Here is a 24,242-nt window from a genome sequence, read left to right on the forward strand (position 1 = left end):
TTCGAAACTTTTAAGGCCTAGTCTTTTTTGCTGTTCACTTCAAATATTTTATAATTAATGCATTTTTTTCTTTACAAACGATTTCTAAATAAACCTAATTCGAGTGCTTTTTAACTGATTATTAATCTTTTGCACTCAGAAAAGTAATTCAATGCATAATTATTCATCTAAAGAAATACTTATTTATTGCTTCAAAAAAGAAATATATAGAATTATTTTCAGTTGAAATTCTCCAAAGAGGAACTCTGCATCTTCTTACCACTCTATAGGTATTATTAACAAAATGTTATAAAACAAATGAATCAAATATCAAAAGAGGCAATTTCTTGAATGGAGCCTGAGAAGAGACATACGAGTACACAGAATTAAACTGCGATGCAAAACGGTGATGACACTAAATTCATTCGGCACCAAGATCTAGAATTGTGACTTTAGGATTACAAAATATTAAGCATATTCAAAATTTCTTTTAAAATGCTATAATCCATATACAGTTGCTTATTTTCCATTATACTGTTTATATTTAAAAAATAAGTAATTTTCTCACTGAAAAATTCTTATTGAAATTTTCTTATTATTTTGGAGAGATTACAAGTTTTTGTGCTTTTTTTTGTTGTTGTTAGCCTATGCAAATTTAAAACAACTGGTGTTACAGACTTTGAATGCTTAGTTTCTGCAGATGATAAAGTTTAGTAATCGAGGTGCAATAAGCAAAAGATATTCGAATGGATAAAGTGCAAAGAGTTGGAAGTTGAAAATTAAATGTAAATTAGTTTCGAAAATTTCGGCTATTATTAATCGATCAAAAATAATATTTTTACTGAGTACTACATATTAAGTATTACATTTATTACTCTTTATTAATTATGAACACAAATATATTTTTCAATATACATGGATACATATATAAGTAAAAACATTTCTGGAAGAAATATAACAAATATATACGATGATCATCAGATTCAAAGACTGGCAATAATCCAATAAATGATGATTCGTAAATTCAGAGACCATACGATTGTCGGTATCAAAGAATAATACAAAATGTCTCAGACTGAATTTGGAAATTGGAACAATTTTGGAATAGTCCATTACACAAAGGAAAAGAAACACGCCCCGAAATTCCATCATAAGTCGCAAAGAAGTGTAGGCTCTAAATTGTATGTCAAATGGACCCGAAATTGCAATCACTGATATTTAGATAAGAAAAAAAAGTGGAATATTGATGGTCTAGATTGCTGGGAATAGTACTGACATGATTTGTGCGTTGAACCTCAATAAGGCTTCTAGAAATAAATCCTATCCCTTTGAATAAAAAGCAAAGTTTTTATTCTTTAATTTAACTTTAAAGTTGTTAATTCCTATATTTTAAGGTATTTTCTCTACTGATGAAAACATGTTTAGATGAGCTATAATTCAATTTCAGAATATCCATTTTATCAGTTTAATACTCATTGCTCAAGGATGAAAGTTGACATTATATTTTAATCCCCCAATCATGGAATAAATGGCTAGAGCATTTTATTCTTTCTGATGCTTTAGTTATAATGATTATTTCACATTTTTCCTTTCATACTGTGATGTACAGGGTGGTTATTATTAAAGTTCCATTTTCAAATGGTCATAAAAGGGAAACTACTGGACCAAATATTATCAAATTTGGCAGTAATTTGAAGAAGGTAATGGAAATTTCTTATCTGTCAAAAAACTAAAAAAAATCAACAAATCACCACCAGGGATGAAATGGCGTTGTAACAATATTGTTAAGCAAAATAGGACATGAAGACACCGGTTTAAAATGTGTTTAATCTTTCTGAAAAATTCTTTAATCTTTCTGATGAGGGTGCCGTCCTCGTCATTTGACCTAGGTTCGAAATTATGAGGTCCGTCTCAAAATAGCCCTAGTGTTGCTTTAAAACGGGACATTAATATAGTTAAACTAAATAATACAATTTTTTCTATAGCTAAAATAAAATACCATCTGTAAAAAATGTTATTTATTATTGTATTAAAGATATCGAAACAAATGTAAAGATACTAGCATTAAGCTTATTCAAATATTGTTAGATTCATCACAGAAAAGAGATTTGTTTTATTCTTTATATGTTCTCCATTTGTATATCGCTTTCTTGACTTATCTCTTCGAAACAAAAGAACACATTTTTGGTTTCCAAGATAAACAGATATCATCTGCTTCAATTGATGGCTCTTTATGGTAATGTGTTCGATAATTCTTTTTATTGTCTCAAGAGAGCAAGATAATTGAAGGATAAGGACTAGCATTAAGGATATAGGGAATTATTTATTATTAAGAATTGAGTTTCCAATAAAAATTATAATTCTGCATAAAGATGTAGCGGTTTTTATACGTGTAAAATAAAAATATTCTCCTACGGGATGACTAAAATTTAAATTTTCTGAGCAGAATTATCAATGCAATTTTGATATTTTAATTCATTTTATATCGAAGCAGCTGTGAACTTGCTCAGTAAGGAATGATCATAATTTTTAAAGGTGATTTTGCAAAGGTCAAGAAAAGTTAGATTAATATTGCATGTGTCGCTAGATAAGTGAAGAATAGATGGCTTCTGTTTCATGGTTATTACATCACGGCTATGACCTTCGTTTAAGCTAATGACGGATATGACACGCGACAAACACGTTAAAATTTTATTTTTACCATAAAATATCGTCTGTTGAATCTATGATGCTGTAGAAAGCTTATGGGGAATCTGTCCTTTCCTATGTTACTCTAGAGGATGTTTAAAATTTTAAAAAAGGGGTGTAATCTATTTCAAAGGAAAGTGGATACGCCGCTCCGATGATTACTTTTAAGGCAAATAAACATCAGTACTGCATCAGCTTAAGTTTTGCACACCAGTGTAAATATGAAGTACTTCTATTCTAAAACCGTCTAGGAAATTTAAAATTATTATACTAGAATTAATAAAATAAATAAGTTTTTAAGTTAATAAACAAATTAATGAACTTACACATTGCCCTCAGATTAATAACACGACTGATTCCAATCCCTTCAGCATTGTTTGCATAGCACTGGTATCGTCCCCTGTGTTTCCTCTGGACTCTACGGATGAGTAGACTTCGATAACTCACTATCGTTTCAGGATCAGGTTTGAGGGGTTTGCCATCGAAATACCAACCCACTTCATTTGCAGATGGATTGGCCTTAATATCGCAGGTAAAGCGTACATCATCTCCTTCCAAGAATGTGGAATGTTGCTGTTTTGTTGAACTCCGAACAGTCAAGGATACCTGAGGAACATCTAAATGAAAGAAATGATATAATTTCATTGGATTAAGTAAAAAAATAAAAGAATGTTGGCTGTTGTTGAGATGTTCAGAACTTTTTAGATTGTATGTTGAGATAAGAATGTGAAATGATGAAGAATATTAATATCCTGATATTAGCAAGAAACGCCTGCAATATGTTGCGATATCTTCACAATATTGGCCGGCATTCGTAAAGTCTTATAATATCATGTAGGTACCGCACGACATCCTGCTCTTATACGGAAGACCGACGGAAAGCTGAGTAATAAGTTGAGGTGTGACATGGCTCATACATACAATGTCAAAGAATTTAAAACTGTCGCTGAATCAGCCTGCAGTAAAATCAATTGTCTTATCGGATTATTTTTAACTACCTCAATATATTTGTTCACTATCTTAAATGATATGATTAGAGAAGTTCATTTATTTCATGTTGCATTTTTAAGATTGAACAAAGAGTTGTAATTAAATTTCATGTTTAATTTATTAAAATGTCAGTGAAATGTATCATTAAATGTAACAAGTTTATGGAGAGTTTTATTTAAGTAGGTCTAATGGTTTCTTACGATAAATGTTTTTCAGCAGCAGAGATATTCTAGAAGATGATAAGCAAACAAAATGATGAAGCTCATTAAGGAAAATTGGTATTATAGAAACAGTTCGTGATTTCTTGTGTAAATCATTGAGACGCATCATTGAAAATTGTGGAAGAATTTTTGAAAACCATTAAAGAAAGGAGGCGAACCATTACATAAAAAAAAGATCGTTAGATCTTTGCATATCTTTATTAGAATGATAAAATAATAAAATTGCTAGAATGATAATTCAGAATAATAAATAAAAAAATGTACTTTAAGTGGCTATTTTTAATATTTTATGTCTCACAACAATATGTTTTTTTTTAATTATCTTCGATAGTATGCAATTTTTGTGTTCATTCTAAAGTGACAAAGATTCCGATTTCAATTCTCAGTAAACTGAAATAGTGAACTCATATAGCAAAAAATGATAATTCTTATATATGTCAAAAATATATCATTTAATTAATAAAAATTTAAGCAATTCATGTAACATTTGAGTACCTCAAACCATTACACAACTAAAAAAGATATGCAACTTGCATGTATTAAAGCTATTTTCATTACCGTTGAAATGAATATTAATTTAACTTTTTGGCACATTTTTCACAATAATTTTTAAACATAAATAACTTAAAATCAGAATCCCAATTGAAAATTGTCGCATTAAATTTTTTTTCGTATGCATGCCATTATTTTCACGCAGCAGTTACTCATTTGAGAAGCTTCAAATTGTTATCAAATATTGTATATTTTCATAGCAAAGGCACTGAATGAAATGTTCTTTGTTTACCACAAAACTAAGGAAAAATTCTTATCCTTTATAGATTCTTTCTTCCTAAATAATAAATATTTAATGATGAAAACATTAGAAATAGATAAACAAACAAAAATTGTACTTGATACAAGTAAAAATTTGTCTACTAATATCGTATTTGAACTGTTTACAACTACAACCATTGCCATATAAATTTCAAATCCTTTTTGAAACTCAAATATGGCGAATTTTTAAACTAATATAATAAAGAAATGGTACTGATAATAAGCAAAAACTTTATCTATGTTAATAAATATAATTAAGTTTTAGACATGAAAAATTGCACGACTTTTGTGCCAAAGACCAAATTTATTCAAAAAAAAATCAATTCTTATTTTTTTTTAATTAATTACCTTTTTTAAAACCTTTCTTTTTCCCTCTGAGACATTAGAAAAACTAAGTTAATTGCATGACATGATATTTCTTTTAGAAAACTAAACCTCTGCAAAATGTATTATCTACTCCCTGAGAACAAAAGAATTTAATTAAACAAGCTAAACAGCACGGAGTTTCTTTAAGAAGAATATATATTGTAAAACTTATGCTTTATCCTCCGAGACATTTAGAAATTAGAAAAATGAAACAAGATACATAGAGAAATATTTTCGAAAACTATGCCATTTTAAAGTTTATTCATTAACTTCTGACATAATAAAATTTCTAAATTAAAATAGACATATAATATTATATTTTTTTCAGACTGAAAAAATGATTTTAAAATCCGTGTTTAAATCGAGAAATTTGACTCACAAGTGATATTGAGATGCCACCCATCTTCCAAAGCCGATCCACTCAAAAGGAAATTTTCAGCTCTGCATCGGAGGTACTTCTTGTGATCGCTTCTTGAGGGCCAAAATGTCAATATACTCGTTGTCCTGTTGGCATCTATTGACAAGAGCTCCGTGTGGTTGGAGAGGGGCTCGTTGTCCAGGAACCAGGACATGCGGGAAGCAGGACGAGAGCCACCGGAGTAACATCTCACTTCCACCTTACGACCTGCTGTTAAACTTGATTTCTTGGGGGAAACGCTGACATCCAATGGCTTCACTGAAAGGAGAAAATGTAAGGATATTGACTGAAACTAACGAGAAATAGAGAGAAAATAATAATTCTAACAAAATTGCATATTAATATTCTATTAATTGCATATTTATTTAGTAAACACTTGATCTCATTCTTTTGTTATTTGTTCAATTATTTCATATATAAATGTGGAGGTTACAAAGAAAATAATTTTTTTAAATGCTTTAAGTGAAACTCCAGGAAATATCTTTTAATCTATGAATTAAAATTGTTTAATTAAAATGTATTCCTTAAAACGTTTCTAATGTAAAGCATAAATTGTAAAAAGCAAAACATTTTATACATTAATTATATTTAAAATGACTTAAACAAAAAGAAAATAATGCACTTACACGATTCGAAAATTCATCAGTATAAAAATTAAATTGCAGATATTATTGCATAATAGCAACTATATTGCAGTACTAAAATATGGAATTATTACGTTTTAAAAATTAGTTTGAATTGCTTTAAATGTTTGCATTCAAAGAAAAATGTATATTAACTCGAGCAGGATAAAATCATTACCTATTTCCATACATAACATTCTTTGGTTTGCTGAATGTTTCTATTGTTAATATATATATCCGCAGAAGATAAACTAATTCCTTAATTAGTAGCTGATTAAAAATCTCAAAAATCTATACTTGACAAAAAGTCATTATTCTTATAAGTTTATTTTATCACTCATTAGTTTTATGCTTTATAGCATGGATCAGCCGCGGCAAGATAAACAGAATAATTTTTTTCTTAACTATTCTATGATTACGCAACAGTTTCTCTGTTAATATAAAACAAAACGTGTTTCTATGTCTTTCTTTTGGTGCTCTGCATGGAAGACCATTAAATTAAAAAAAATGTTATAAATTATTTTGGATGTGGTAAGGAGCATTTCGAATTTATTTATTTCAAATTTTAATTAAATAAAAATTAGAAAATATTTTTTACTAGTAAGCATTATTTCAAAATAATGTTTTCATTATTTTAAAATTTAAATATTTATATTAATTGTATCAAATTAACCATCTTACGACTTTTCCCTGAATTTAGACATTATTTTAGAGTTTCGTTTTACATAAATTTATTGCTGCAATGAAATACAAATTGGTTCTATTTTAATTTAAATGTCCAAATTTTCAACAATTCTTCTTCTAAGAAACACAAGTATTTTTTTTTTCTTTCTTGAAAATATTCATTATGATTTTTCTTTCTTTCTTGAAAGTTAAGGGAAAACCATTCTTTTTATTGCATAACCAATTCTCATAAAGAATAATAAAGTAAAGCTGTATTACAATGGAAAATAATGTGTTTCAGGAGACAGATGTTTGAAAAATTACTTTTTTATGGTACTACACTATTATGAGACTCCGTTGCGAAGGTCTATTTACACAATAAACAGAACAAATATATTTCTATTAAAATGACACGATTTTAAAAAATTTCAGAATTTGATGCTTACATTTATTTTATTGAAGAAATCATGAACATCAAGCTATACATACACGAGACTTACATTCCCAACCATACATCTAGTCGCAATAGTGACTAGTATTTATATAAGAAATAAACTCAAACTTAATAGTAAAAAAGTGTCTTAATAGTAAACAATATTTGGTTCAGATATTAGGGGAAATAACAATTATGGAGTTTTACATCAAAATCATAATTCTAGAAATACAAATTTCCATCATATCAGTAATTTATGTTTTTGTATGGAACTTATAATATTTTGTATGATAATCAGCTTTTCGAAATCCAAAATTTATTTTAAAAAATTAAAAAGTTAAGAAGATTATAAGTGATTGTATATTTTTTTTATGAATAAGCAGATTATTAATTATTTCGATCACTAATATATGTTAAGCAGATTATAAGCAGTTTTTTTAGTTATGTTATTCGGAAATATTTTTCTTGGATAAACATGTTAATACGGTCTTAAAATATACAAAATATTTTTTTTTTTTTTCTATTAATAAGAAATATTTTGTTCCATTTTAAAATGACTCTTTTCTTTAAATTTTGTTTTATGTCAATATTTATTTTTAATTTAATTTTATGCATAATCGATAATAAGAATTTTTTTACTTTTATGATGGACTAAAACTAATTTATTTGCTCCGTCAGGCCATTTAATCCTGGGATATTATCAGTGTTAAAATAAAGATGAATAAATAATTTACCTTCAACGGACATTAATTCCAAAGTATGATTTTCACTTCCGTTTTCATTTAGTATTATGTACACTTATTAATTTGCACATTCATTAATATATTTGCACATTCATTAATATGCATTAGATTCTTTTTATTCAATTTTCTAAGTTTCATCAACTAACTGAATTAAATTCTTAATAAATGCATTCATTATTAACACTGAAACAGGAAGGAATGCCGATATTCTGAGTCATTATATTCGCCAAATAGGGCTATTATTAACAGATTTTTACGACATTACATACGTATTATAATAATTAATCACTCCATAGTAAAATTAATTCAAGCCGTTTGAATATATTTAATGTTATGAAATAAAAATAAGCTCATAAAGGTAATAATGCTATTGTGATATTTATTATATTTCAAAATATTCTACTGCAAACAATATATATATATTTCTACCTTTTTTTTTTTTTTAAATATGATTTTCATGTTGCTTTTCATACCATGTGCAATTCAGTTATAGAAGCTATTTCAAATTCTTTTCAGAAAATCAATTACTGAATTTGAAAGATGCGTTTCTTTGGATAGAAAATCATTCAATTTACTCTATTGAGTTTTGAACAAAATTTGATGTTTTTTTTTTCATTGTTCTTATTCTAAACAATCGAGTTCTTTCTTCCTTTCTCTAACTTCTTGCATGTCTCGGAAATTTAAAAAAAAATCAACTTCTATTTCGAAGCGCATTCTCTTAAACAGGAATATTTTCCATTCTCAAAAATTAAGATTAAACATTCTGAATTTATAACTGTTACGTTATATGAACGTATTAAAACCCAAAGATGGAAAGGAGTTTTTAAAAATTTTCAGATATTACTAATTTATCTGAAAATAACAAACATTGAAATTTCAATGATATGTATAATAAACGACATATTTTGAAAATAAATCATAATCAAACAGCTGTGTGAGTTTCGTTAGGAGGATTCTGATATCAGCTTGTGTTTTGTTTCCTTTAACTTGAAATGTTTTAAATAAATATGCTTTTAATAATAATTTTAATTTCAGAATTTCCGAATTTTTAAAATTTATGTGTTAATAAAAAAACGATACTAAATCCCTGATCACTGTACAGATTATAGTTTTCATATTTTCCCTTATATAATTTTTCGTTTTCTGAAGCATCAGAAAATTAAAGCCTTCTAGATGAACACTGATTGAAAAACCGGCGCACTAATTATTAAAAAATGAGTATAATCTCTTGCAATGCAGTGATTTAAAACAACTATGCTTGAATTTCAACACTGCTGTCATTGTTGAGATTCGGAGAAATTGCATTTCCTTCTGAATATTCTCAAAAGTATGAAAAAGATTTTTTAGTTGCATCTGCATTTTAAGAAGAATAACCTTCCACTGGGAGACACCTCAAAAGTAATGATGAGAAGCGTCCGGTATTGTGGTTGGTTCTCGCCACTCTGGTGGTTACAGAAAAATGTGGAATTCGGCTACTTCCCATCAATGACGGGATTTACTCCCTAAGAGAAGTGTTCTACCGTGGCTGGTGATGGCCTTTAGGACTCAACCACAGTTCCCACCAGTTTGCTGTCTTGGTAATTTGGTCACTCAATTTTATCCGGTGGGTGTGCCATACGATGGGTCGGAGTAGTCAATTTGTCATCATGGAACGCTGAATTTCACCTATAATGAGGCTATTTATAAAAATGACTATAAAAGCTACTTACATTTGTTTTTTAAGGGTGGATTTAGTCAAAATTTTTTAATTCAGTACTTTATTTTGTTCACAGAAAGCAGAAACAAGCTGAATTCGAATAATCTTAAAATACTCCCGATTATAGAAAAAGTACACAAAGGCAATCATATGGACTGATAATAGATTGCCTTTTTTCTTCTGCTGCTACTATCATGAAAAGGAAAATAAAAACAAAAGTATTTTTATTTCAAATTGGCTTCGAATATGAAGTTCCAGTAATTTGTGTTTGATTAATTATTAAGACTACAATTTCAAGGGAAGTTTTTCATACCTGCAGTAGATCACATTTCTGTCATAGTAAATTTACATCGAATGAAAAATGTATTTACATTTAACACAGAAAGAATTTATTATGTGGCGGAAGAAGTGATAAATAGCCGTTTTATTAATTTTATTTATTTACCTATCAGGTCTCTATTGAAATGCCAAAACATAAGTTTAACCTTAATCTAGAAAAAGCTATAAATATCTGGAACTGGGTTTAAAAATGATTTCTTCGAATTTCAAATGCCCTCCAGATTCTCGGAATTGCAAGATGTCATTTTGGCACAATTATATTTCGACATAGAATATCATTTTTCTGTTTCATTAAATTCAACTATAATAATACAAAATCAAAAGAATTCCGTAAATTAAAAGGTTGATTTATAATTGTGTATTATGTAAATGAAACACTTTCATAATTTTTAAATTATTTAATGAAAGCAGGAACATGCATATATCTTCGATTTAGAAATGAATTGACTTTTTCTGGCAAATACTGTTCCTTAATCTGCTAATCACAGATTTTTCAAAAAAAATATGCCCCTTTTATTGCGAATGAAAAAAAATTTGCAAATCAAAGCAAATTTATCACTTGAATATTTTTTCCAGAAGTTGTTTTAGAATCCCAGCGAGAATATATTAGTCTCAGAATCAAAATACTTATTTTTTCTATGCATAAAATTTGATTATTAGTCTTTATTATGCAATTTTATTTCTACGTATATTTAGAATATTTGTCATTACATACGGATATGAAATATTTATCAATAAATAAACTTATGGCACGTGCTTATAGAACAAAAGATATCTGTAAACAACGGCTTTAGGCGGGAAAATACCCGATTTCCTCTACCTCATAAAGATGAAGTATGTATATGTTTCTTGAATGAAAATGAAGAAACAATATTATGTGTTTCAAAACAGCTTTCATGCCTTTATGATTTATAAACATCATTTGGGCCATAAATAGTAAATAATACAATGCATAAAGTTATAAAAAGTTTAAAACGTAATTAACTTAACTATGAATGATTAATCGTAAATTTTATACATTTTAAAGATATATTTTTAGATATTGAGGATTCGTTATACATAGTGAAGAGTTTATAATAAACCAACAGATTCCGAATTATTTTTATAGACTTTGTTTTGTTACAGACTATATATTTCTAGAACCTAATTACCATCCATCAAGCTTGCAAACTTGCATAAATTTTGCTGTTTACTTCTTTTTTAATTATTTTGGTTTAGTTTAGTTTAATTATATTAAAGTCCCTTTGGAAAGCAACGCGAGGGTTATTTTTGGGACGGACCTTGTAATTTCGAACCACGGTGAGAACGACACCTGAGCTGCCCCCCCCCCTCTCCACACCACACCAGCGGGAGGACGTTTGGCATGACTGATTTAACGTGCAACAGACCCCCGTACACGACGGTTCTTAGGTGGAATCGGGTCTCGAACCTGAAAACCTGAAACTCTACGGCTCACCAGCCGAGACCTTACCACCAGGCCACCGCGGCCTGCTTTAATTATTCTGGAGTACTAAATAAAACATTTGAATTTTCTTTAGTGTTCTTATACCTTCATATTTCAGGAATCAAAACGAAAATTCCTTTTCTAAAATTTTATTACTTTTTTGATATAATGCATAGTCAATTAGAGTTCAATTCTTAGACCATAAAATGATTAGAAGTGTGAAACTTTTGATAATCAGAAAAGTTTCCAGTTTCTCTGTTTTAGTTTATGTCGATGCAGCACAATTTAGGCAGCCTCCAAAATAAATATCCCTCTGGTGATATGGGACTAGGTTGATTTAACGGACAGTCTAAGATAGCAGCACTGTCTTCACTGCCCGAAATAATGGCTATCGAAGTCCCAAAGGGTGCTCGACGGCTAAAGTTTTTCAAAGTCTTTCCTGTTACCCTGTGGAACATCACTTCACTTCTGATCTCCAAAATGAGGAAAAAAAAGTACTTATTTTGCGAAACTGATTTTTTTTCTTTTTTTTACTTCATTCTACTTACGATAAAGGTCTATTCTTTCTACAATGGTCGTACACTTAAAGAATTAATGGGATATAAAATGTTTCATGGAAATAGCTATAATAAAACGAAATATTATGTTCCTATTTCTCTAAATTAAATGTCAAATATATAAAAATAAATCTTTAAATGACAGAAATAACTTATATATTAAATATCTAAGTCCCAGAGGATTTTTATTCATGTTTGAACAAATTATATTTAAATGAATTCTTTGGTAGAAGCATGTTTAAATATTTTATATTTTTAATTTAAAAGTGTAATAATTAAAATTAAATCATTTCAAGAAAAGCAATGAAAAAATGTATAAAAAATAATTCATTTCTTTAATATCTACAAAACGGAATGTAAATCCCCACATATATCTACTACTTCAATTAAACTTCATATCTTCAGAGATTTTAGTACATAACTATTAGATTTTGAATCCTAATAATTATGTTTCAAACAAAATCTTAGTTTTTCATGAACTCTTGTCAACAGTTCTTATGAAAAAAAAAATCATTTATCATAAATTTCTAAAAAAATTTATTTTCTCGCGAAATTATTTGAACATTACCAAATACAGTATGTTTATCAAATATTTATGTTCTCATCATCGGTTAAAAAAAAATAAATATAGACAATCAGATTGTTAAGAAATAAAAATATAGTAAAAAATATACAGAAAGTTTATAAAAAAATTTCGTCTAATTTTAAATTACAATATATATATATATATATATATTGTTTACAAAAATACATTTAAAAATAATTTTGGATTTAAAGGAATAAAGGGCATAAAATCATCCATTGTTTAACAGATTCTTTTGTTACTGTTAAATAGTTTCAACAGTTTTAACATTAATTATTCAAAAATACCTCAAACGCCACAAATAATCTAATATATAAAAAGGAATTTTTGTTTGCTCGTATTCTATGCGCTACCGTACCGTTCATCCGATTGCGACAAAACTTTGACAATTTATTGCTTGCATTTGCGTGAAGGTTTTTGGCCTAGTACAATATTAGCATTTATTTTGAATACAATAAAATTTATAAATAAATCGCTTATAAATTACAATTGCATATTATTACAAATTACAAATGCACGTGTTTTAGAATCTCAAGATCAACATGCGGCAAGAATCGAAAGGCAACATTTATGTGTACCCTATCACGCGCATCAGAATCAGAAAACTAACATACTGCAGGAATCAAGGCAACTATTCTTAACGGAAAGTCGAATGGTGAAACATTCTCATTCCACGCATTCCTATTATTCCCACCAATATGCTTTTTGATTTCAAACGGCGATAGTTCCCCATTTTATTTGCATTCTCGATAACCTTAACAAGACCCAAGGTTAATTACTTCATGTGTGAGGATTGAACCTAGAAAATCTGTCTTTTTCACATTGTCAATTGTATGTTGGATGCTCACAAGTAGGACAGTCAAGAAATGCATTTAGTTTTTCTGAAGAAGGAAAAATAAAGAATATTATCTACCCTAAAGCATTTGAATAATAAAGTCAAAAAACAGAATATATATTATTTACACTTTTCCTTTACATATCATTTAATTTCAATGATTGTATTCATTGTCAATAAGAAAATAAATATTCTTTCTATCATTCCTAATAAAACAAGATAGCTATTTCAAATTTCAAACTATATTTCCAAAATTATTTCTGCTGCGTCAGCAACATGCTGGGTGCTAGCTAGTGTTTTATAATTGTTTATCATCAATGTACGGAAGTCAACATTCTGGAAAATGGCCGAACATTTAATATAATGTTGAAAACTCGCCGACAGTATATGAAGGAATTAATAATCTCTCGCATTTCCTAGGTATTTAATGTAATGCCGAATGTCAATAAGCAAAATATTTTTTCCGCTGCAAGTAAAAAATATGTTTAATAAAAGCTGCCGAGATTATTTTCGATGGGATATTAAACTAGCATAATTATGACATGCTTTTTGAAAATATTTCCATTTCAGCTAAATGCCACGCATGTTTAAAGGACACCAGTGATACACTTGCAAGCACAAAGTGCCTTCAAAAAAATCACATTTTATAGCCATGGTGTAACGATGATGAGAATTTATATATATATATATATTTTAAATTGCATTTCTTATTATATATAATGTCTGGTTTCACATATAATGACTAGAAAAAATATTAATTTTAAATTAATAATTAATTAATAAATATATTAATTATAATAATCTTCCAATTTCATATTTAGCCTAAAAAACACAGGCATTCTATAAAATGCAATGTTTCTCTATAGAATGTAGATTTTCCAAACAATATCAGTAAGAAAGTAATATTATTAATGAATATAGTTAATAACTGAAAAAAAATCACTTAATCATAGACAGAAAATCTGTGAAATAAATAAAATGTATGTTAAAATCACCTACGAATTTTAACATAGTCAATTCCCTTCATATAATTTCCCGATTATTTATTTTTAATCAAGAATTCTTGCGATACACAAAAGTTTTTTTAAGATTTTCAAATAATCACAATTTCAAGTATTGATATTATTCAAAAAAAGAAAAACATCCAAACAAATATTTAAAATGTAAATCCATTCCGATAGAATACTAAGTATCAAATCTGAGATAATATATAGTCTCGAGGAATTGTTAAACTTTTAATCACTACACATTTATTTCCCACTCTCGTACAGATAAATCACTCCGTTGTAAAGAACAATCTAAGTTTCGCAATTTTGATATTATGAAACAAACTGCATTAAAGTTTCAAAACATTTATACATTTTTATGGTTTTTCGGGCAGTTTTGGCAGATAACCCTTTACGTTATGTTTATACATAGCGTGCTATATAATCATAAATCCTGAAGAAGAAAAGCCAAAATGGAAACACTTTTTAAAGGAAGAATATTAAAACACGTGAAGCATTATTACTTTGTTTTTTTGGTTCAATGCCCATATTTAAAATTTCTAACAGGAAAAAGCGAAATTCGAAACATATATCATGATAAAACATAAAATTCTTTATATATATATATATATATGAAATACATTAAATTATTAGAATCTTCAAAGTTTTAATTGAGAACATTATATTTTTATTAAAATATGATACATTCTTTAATTTTATAGGACTTAAAATTTTTCACTTTATTTGAAATTTTAAATATGTATGAAAATTATGAGGTATTACCCATGGGATTTCTGTAAGTGATTTAGAAAATGTAATTAAAACCCGATTCTAAGCAAATAGATGCATGATTAGATTTTTTTTTATTTTAAAAACTTAAATAAAAAAATTATCTTTATATCTTTCAGATTTTTAAACTTTTGTACATCATATTACAATGACATTTTACATGCATTTTAATTTTAAAAAATGAGGTAATTAAAGTTATGTAAAAATATAATTTGTTATGAATTGTTTTTAGTATTTAGCACCTTACCTACAAATCATATGGAAACTATATTAACATATTTTAAAGATTTGGAAAGTGAGCCAAACATATTTGGATATGTATATATAAAAAAAAAACACTACACATGCCCTATGCAGCTATGTGAATTCTATTACCAGTTATGTAGACTGAGTGGGAGGGGGTGAATTTTGAATTTTTATAGCAGTTGTTTGAATCGGTTGCTTATCGTTTCTAAACTTTGTCTGGAACCGAAATATATGTATGATAATTATCAATAAATTAGCTTGATTTTATATACATTCCTTTTCAATTGTTAAGATTATTACACTAAATTTATAATTCATTATTTACAAACGAATACATCATGTAGCTGTAGCTTTTAAAAATTTATACATCATAATCAGGAAGAAATTTTCTTAGTGCCCGATTCACTTTAGTATTCCCAAATTATAAATATAATCATGCAAAATCAAAACATCATTTATTTTGGTTTGTTTTCAATGTTTTTTTATTTCACATATGATTTAGAATACAAAAATATTGACATTTTTTTAAAATATAAAAGTTAATAAAATAAATTTGGTTTCCTGCCACATTAAATGATTTTAGATTTTCTTGGGAATGAATTGCGAATTTTCATGGCGTTTTTTTATCAAGTGTTTCTTAATTTCTTATAATATTGCCTATAGTCTAATATATTTGATAATTTAACACAAAGCTATTTGACTGAATGTATTTGTTTGTTTCAATATATATGTACTTGTATATGACTTTAAAATTTACATTTGCGAAGAAACACATTATATAACTGTATTATAAAAATCTGTCAAATTTTTTAAATATTTTTTACTTTATAAATAATAGCACCTAAATCCTAAATTCTGTTCAGTTTCCATTTCTTTGTTGAAGGTCCTATTTTCCTTTAAGTAGTTCGAATGCATTTAACAAACAAATTAAGGAAACACACATTATTGATAAATTGAAGATATTTTCTGTGTGTTATTATCTTTTAAGATTTTTAAACCTCAGTTATTCCTCTTTAATAATTTCAAATATCATTGTATTAAAGTTTAAAGTTTATTTTTGTTCAAAAAAAAGTTTATTTTTGTTCATATTGGAATCTATTAAATACGATTAAATAGGATAGAATCACTATTTTCCTTTTTTAAAAAATGGGAAAATATATTCAAGTGAATCCGGAAATATTTATTTAAGAGAGCCATTTCTTATTGTAACCGTTAAAATTATATTCAAAATAGATTTCTTTGTGTAATCATTGGTTAAAATTGAAAAACTTATTAACGAATCATAAGAATTTATTGATTAAATAGTGACTCAGCTGATTCTACTGATTTAATTAAGTTGTATAATATATCTTTACGTTTAAACATGATAGTTATTTGGAGATATACTTTACAATTTTGAACTATGATCAAATGACAAAGACGACACAGGAGTTAAAGCCCTCCCTTTCTCTTCAACGCTCTAATCCAGAAAGAGGGCAAGGATTCAACATAGACCAGACCTGCATGGCGGTTCTTTCGGAGAATCGTGCTCCGAGAGTGGAACATCCCTGTCCGACGTCTAGACCCTATCATCATGTCAATAGAGATTAACTGATTTGTAAAAAAAACTGTTTATACATCTTGATCATTTGATATTAACATAATACTAATTATGAGCTTATTGGGACTATTATTCAGTTAATGATGTTTTTAATTTATAAAGTTTTAGGATATTTTTAAATCGATTGCAATTTTATTTGATAATTCTTTAAAGCTACACGCTTATTTTCATTCTTGAGTTAAAAATTTCCTTAAATTCAAATACATAGAAGTATCAACTTTTTAAATACCAACTGCCTTTGGCGACCACTTATTCTCCAAAGATAATGTTAGTGAGTAATTTCAGTTAAATTCTTTAGTCATAGTCTCATACTCATGATTCTGTCAACAGCCAGAATTTAAATGTAAAATTCTCTTATATACTTAAACCATATTATTTTAATTGATATAAACATATTCTGATCTTGACATGTAATAAAATCTTTAAAAAATACGATAACCTCAACTCTACATCTCACACTCAAATCTTGATTCTAATCATGAAAAATTAGGATTCATTTTGATTCAACGAGTTAACTTCTGGAAATTAGCCATTCCTTTGCATAAAAAATTCATTTCTCACCGTCATTTAATTCGTTGAAACCATTCAAATCTCCTTTACATTTTAAACGTCATGTAGATTGCTCCATATGAAGTATGCGATTTAAAAGACGGAATTTCGGAATTACTTTTCTTAAAAAGCATTAAAATACACTCATTTGTTAATATGGCTTTATTCACAACATAATTGAATAAGTTTCATGTAACATTGTTGAGAAAAACCTTATTCAAATAGTTTGAAAGCATATTATGTAATTCCGAAAGAAATAGAATTCTGTTTTTACAATTTAATGCGACTTCTTTTTACACAGAAAAGTAGGATATATGTTACCAGACGAAAAATTAGTTTTGTTGTGGGGAAAAAAGAATGTTCTTGCCTCATTTGAAAAGAATTTCGTTCGAGTCGAGAATCAGTGCCCCAGCGGAATACGCTTTGAAATTCTTCTCGAAACTTTTACTGCTGAAAATGCGATGAAAAGAACGCAGACTGTGCATTGCATTCTTTTGAGATAAAATAACATAAATTCTTACCAGTTACGTTGTACCCCTATGTTAAGAACTAAAACAGAATTATATGCGTAAAACGTAACCCAGTGAAATGCCCAGAGGCAAATGCATTTCGAAAAATTCCTTAGAAAACCTGAGCAACTTAGGAATTGCAGCGGAATTTGCAATAGTTCATAGCTCAGAAAAAATAAAAGCTGATTTTGTATTTTGTTATTTTTTTTCCTAAATTGTTATTTCGATTCAGAAAATTAGTTGTTTTCTTTTCTTTTTTATTTTTATAACTTTCAGTTACAGATTATTTCTCCAATACCAAAATTTGCAACTATATCTTATAATTCAGCAGCACATTATAGTAACTTTAAAAAAAAATACATCGAGTACTATGTATTTTGTAACTGATTACCGCTCATACAGTAGAACATGATAGTAACTTTTTAAAAATATATATATTGAGCACTATATGTTTTGTAACTGATTATTGCTCAGTCAGTAGAATATTATATCACTCAGCAGAACATTATAGTAACTTTAAAAAAATTACATTGAGTACTACATATTTTGTAACTTATTATTGCTCATTCAGCAGAGCATTATAGTCACTTTTTAAAAAAACACATTGAGTACTACGTATTTTTTAACTGACTATTGCTCATTCATCAGAACATGATAACTTCTTAAAAAATACATTGAGTACTATATATTCTGCAACTAATTACTGCTATCTAAATAAAGGATAATGTGTTTCTGTGTAATCGTATTCTATAGAATATGTAATGGTATCTATAGAACAACCGTTTGACTAAAAACTATCGAATTTGACACATATATACTTTTGTGAATGGAAATAAGAATATCATAACGATTTAAATTTTATGAATTTAACTTTTATTAAAATTAAGCGATATTTTGGCGCACTTTAATGACATATCTAGAAAACGCCATTCGATAAAATAAATTTTTATACCATTTAAAAATTTAAGAAATATTTTATTGGTATCATTTTAAATCTAATAAAAAATATTTTTTTTGAATTTTTGCAATTTTGTAAAAGAATTTGTTCTTATTATTTTTATAAATTGAGCATATTATTGTACGGAAATTCAAAACATATTGTTATGGTTTCATTGAATATTCGATACTGTGATTCTTCTATTGTTGAATCTTAAAGCAGAAATATTTTGTTCACTAATTGGCTGTTTTATATCTCTATTAATCATAAAGATGTATACATATATGCTTCATTTTATTTGCTAGTGTTCTTCGAAGGCTTAGATACCACGTTTTGTCATAGCAACTATGCAAATGCTTTGCAATGAACCACTTGGAGTGACATTTTTGAAATATTAATTAAATAATAATTTAAAAGAAATTTTCGATTTTTAATCACTTTAATTTCCAAAAATATCCTAGCATAAATAAAACATTTAAATCGTTATAAAATGATAAAATTAATCTTTGCCATGACATCAATGTTTGTATATATCTTTCAATAATAATAATTTTTTAATAAATATTTTAAGCATTTTTTTTTCAATCATGTATTTTATTGATGAATTAAACTCGCATCGTTTTCATTGTTATACTTATATTTCATCTTGGTCTTTTTTTTTTCATTGCTGATGATCAAGAATATATTTATTGTTGATGATCAATATTCTACTTATTTTTGCAGGTTAATTTTCAGTATAAATCATGCCCTGAATAAAATTGTTGAAATTTTATTGTGCTTTCAATTAACAATAACTTACAAATGGGCTTTGATTTCAAAACCAAGTAATGGTAAAAAGAAGAGTTTCAATTGCGTCCCTTTTTAAATACTTCTGCACTTTTTATGGTTTCATAAATATATTGAGAGTCATACGCATTTACATGTCGAATGATCTGTAAAAATGCTTAAATCAGCGTTTCCCACACTCCGAGTGAAGAGATAAAAAAAAAACTATCCAGCCAAACACATTCTTTTAAAATATCCTTACAAAAATCGACACGTGTAAAGAAATCCCTATCAGAATCTCATAGTATATAAACACTGTGAAAAATATTTTCTTTTTTTTATGCATCTTCTGCTTTTGTAATGCTGGTGAACGGACGCCAGTTTGTCCGTGCCTCTTGTACATAAATTATGCCTCTAGGGATGGAGTCAAAGCGAAGTTTAAAAATTCGAAATTATCTTCTCTCTCTTCGGCCAGAAACTGCTTCAAAGTTATGTTGTATTATATATATATATAATTTTCTCTTATATTCTGATAGAAATATTTTAATAATCTTCAAAAATCTTTATTTAATATCAATCAAGGCCTCTTAACATTCTAAAATAATTTTAAATAGCAAAGAAGTTAACATTATGCATTTATGCATATATCAGAATTTCTAATCCCACCATTTTGATAATTATTCCAACAAAATAAAAAAAAGTGGTCATTGAACCAAAATGTAATTAAAGTTCAAGAACTCATATATTATAAACGAAATTAAAATTTAAACAAAAAATTATTCTTTTTTGCATGTCACGAATCGTATCAGCATTTCATCCAATCAGTAAACCAACGCTTTCTACTTAATCTTTAATTGTATAATAATGTTTTCAAAAGGATTATTTTCAAATATCACGGAACTTCCATTTTTAAAAAGAATGAACAAATAATGAAACTTTTAAGTTGTAAATAAGAAACGTGAGATGTTTAATTAATCTTTGTTAATATCTTCGGCCAGACCGAATTAAGAACAAACTTTAGTATATTATTGTCCCTCATTTTTTTTTTCTTTCGTTTAATTTGAAAAATAAATAAAGCCAAACAATGATGCAATGATTTTAGAAAAAATTAAGAAAAATAAAAAGCATATAAGTGATCCATTAAAAATATATTCTTTGCGTCTTCTATTTTATATGTTTTTAAAAATTTAGTCTCTCAATAAGTTTTTATTTTTTTTTTTGCAATTAAAACATATTTTTCATAAATTTTAATTTCTTAAATATTTATATTATGCTTTCTTATTTTTAAAAATTAAATTCTCCAACACGTTAGAATCCCTTTCAATACTCGGTCATTCTTTTTTTTTTTTATCTAACTAAAGTTGTTCGAAAATGTAACTAACACTTAACAGGACCCAAGTATTTTTAAATCATTTCTTTCTCGGCTATTCCCTCCATTACCTTAAAAAAATACCAAAATAAAAACAACACATACTCCAAATCCTATAAAAACACACGTATGTCTTCGTCGCTGTTTTTCCACTCCACTTGGGTCAACCGAGCCGTTTATTTTACTTACACTATTTTGTAGAGAGGGAAAACACTAGCCATTACCGACTTGTTTCTTAAGAGCTCGCTGAATCGTATGTAATACACCTCCAACTTCACCAAGGAGGAACTCTTGCGGTCGAATACCCCATAATAGCTGATAAAGAGCGTACAAGAGTGTAGGGAGTCGTTTTGTTTATACCTGGACAGAATTTATCCCATCTGGTTCTGACGGAGATACACCACTCGTCCCTCTTGGGGAAGGCAAGAGAAGAATCTCCATAATCTTGGAAAATAAATTTTTCCCTTGTGCGTTGTATTTTACAGAGAGAACGTTGCGTTTTTCGGTAGCAGAAAATAGAGGAATTAGAATTTATGGGATCGGTCGTTAGAAGAGATGGTGGAGTTCGAAATTTGGAATCGAATTACTGAATAAACATGGTAGCATGTAGCATTTTCAACATTTATATAGATTCAGTTTGTGAAAGCAATCTTAAATATCGAGAGCTGTTTTCAAAAAATATTTTTTAATAGAATGGAAGATAAAACTTCTTTACTTATAATTAATATCGTATAAAAGAATCAAACCATTATACACTTTAGTACCGAAAATTATGCCTTTATAAAAGAGAAAATTAAAATTATTCTAATAAGTTGATATAGCGAAAATTTCTGGTAATAAATAAAGGATCCAAAGAGATTATTTAAAAACTTAAATAATCGGCAAGGAAAAAGATACAAGCAATTTCTATAACAAAACTAAGTTCTATCGTTGGGCGAGAGTTTTAACCATTGAATAAGCAAAAGAAAAAGAACACATTAGATGAATTTAATAATACGGAATTATCAGTATTTTGATCAAGAAACTGCATCATTTGTTTATTTCCGTGCTTTAACTTTTTTTGCCAATTTATAATACGAAGAGGAATTACTTTTCCCTAAGTAGCAACTTTTCAGTTCCCGATTTAACTCATTCAAAAATAAATAATTTGGAGCTCAGTACTATTCGTTAAAAATATTCTTGCCTATGTTTCATATTTTTCCCTTTATGTATGGAAATGAACTACTTTTACTTAACTTATATTAAATTTTAAAAAATGTTTTTTGATATTCCGAGGACTTATTTATGTCCACATACAAATAGAATGAAAATTCACAACAGCAAGTTCATGAGCAATAACATTAGAAATTAAATGCAACGTGACGGATACAATGTCAAGCAGAATGCGGTGTCAGCAATAACATTTAACAAATTCAATGCACTATGATAAACATTTTAATTTGTTTGCTCCGCAGTTTCGTTACAGAATCTATCCTGCTAGCTATTATATCCATCCTGAAGTGTACTACTTTAATATTATTAACTCTGATGCTTCATCCATTTGGGACACGCATTTAAAACTTCTGGGTCAAATTGAACACTGGGCTGCTTTACTTATTTACTGGTTATACAATAAATAACAAATAGTGAAAACTAAAATATATGATATGCAGAAACAAGGTTATGCAAAAGATATATATTTATAATAGATAAATAATCCTGATTAAAAATATTAGTGTATCTAATATCAGCTAAACCAAAGTAAAACCAAGAGAGTAACAATGCAATACAATATGACCCATATATGGAGAAGAAATATTAGAGTAACTTGCATATGCAACAAATAATCTATCAAAAATGGAATCAATATGTTTTGATGTAAGCATAATACCAAGTAGGTAAATATGAAATATCTTCATTACATTCTACGCACAATCCTGACTAATGGTGCTGGTGTGAAAATTGTTTTTGCAAACCACATTTTGCACTGTTTGCATACTAACCTAGTATTGTCTAGTACTTTCTAACCTAATATGTGTAATATTTCTTTCATTTTGCCTCATGTCTTCTGCCACTGACTTTGAAAACCGACCTCTGGGCAAATGTTCTTTAACTATGACTTTACAAGAAAAGAGCTGAGTTGCTCTAAAACATTTCGGCAATTCTGTACCATGTTATTTTGTGGGTGATTCTGGGAGTTTTCCTTTTAGCACTGCAAGCTATCAACAGTTTATCATAGTATGCACTGCATCTTAAATTGGATTATAGTCAAGATGATGCTAGGTTTTTTTAATGAACAGCTTTGCTTATGAAGTCATCATGATGAAAAGTACTCAATAATAATATACACTTGTTCTTCTTTGGCACACAAGGCGCATGAGTTGTGTACTTGGTGAAGACAAATATGGAACTGTTCAATCTAGGTTGTTTAGTTAGCTTGCGTTCAGGAGCAATGTAGTTTTGTTTTTTCGCATATTCAAGGTAGCTCTCTCTCCTCCTCCTTACATACACAAAAGAAAAACGCAAATAATGATGCATTAGCTGCGAAAGAATTGCACAAACATGACAGCATCTCCCCTTGCAGAAAAATGAATAGTGCATTGATGATGTTATAAAATAATTATTAAATGCTAATTAATAATTTAATTACAAACTTTAGCATTATTAATTGTATTCAAGGTTATATAATAATTTATAAGATCTAAAAACAAATCAAGAACAAAATGAATAACACTATTCTCGTGCTTTCAATGTAAATGCATATAGGTTATATTTGATCCAAACCCCTTGGCCAACGTCAGTGTGACTTTTTTCCCAGGGCCGATAATTATAATCGTATTTTAAAAATATTTTACATTGTCATATAACGATGTAAATGTATATGAAATAAAGTAGAAAATATTTTTTTAAATTGTGTTTGGGTGAAAAAAGTCTCAAAATTCTTAGTAGAATTAAAGGCATTTTCGTCCGAAGTTACATACACTTCTTAAGCGTTATTCATGCAAAGCTGCTGTGTTTATCCAAAGTTGGTATAATTTTGTATTCCATCGAATATGCTCAGAGAATAAGTGAAAGATAAAGTTATACTAGATAAAAGGCATAACAAATATTTAATTATATGC

General features: G+C 27.9%; 1 protein-coding gene across 1 annotated transcript in view; it reads right to left on the bottom strand.

Annotated features, from left to right (window-relative positions):
* LOC129966382 (synaptogenesis protein syg-2-like) overlaps positions 1 to 24,242 on the bottom strand; it is a 176,216-nt gene that overhangs the window by 67,848 nt on the left and 84,126 nt on the right. Inside the window, exons 5-6 of the mRNA XM_056080805.1 lie at positions 5,437 to 5,733; positions 2,994 to 3,284 (exon numbers count right to left, since the gene is read on the bottom strand). Coding sequence (XP_055936780.1) covers positions 2,994 to 3,284; positions 5,437 to 5,733 — 588 coding nt within the window. The remainder of the gene's footprint in view (positions 1 to 2,993; positions 3,285 to 5,436; positions 5,734 to 24,242) is intronic.

The sequence above is a fragment of the Argiope bruennichi genome, chromosome 4 (genome assembly GCF_947563725.1).
Source record: "Argiope bruennichi chromosome 4, qqArgBrue1.1, whole genome shotgun sequence".
Taxonomy (NCBI): domain Eukaryota; kingdom Metazoa; phylum Arthropoda; class Arachnida; order Araneae; family Araneidae; genus Argiope; species Argiope bruennichi.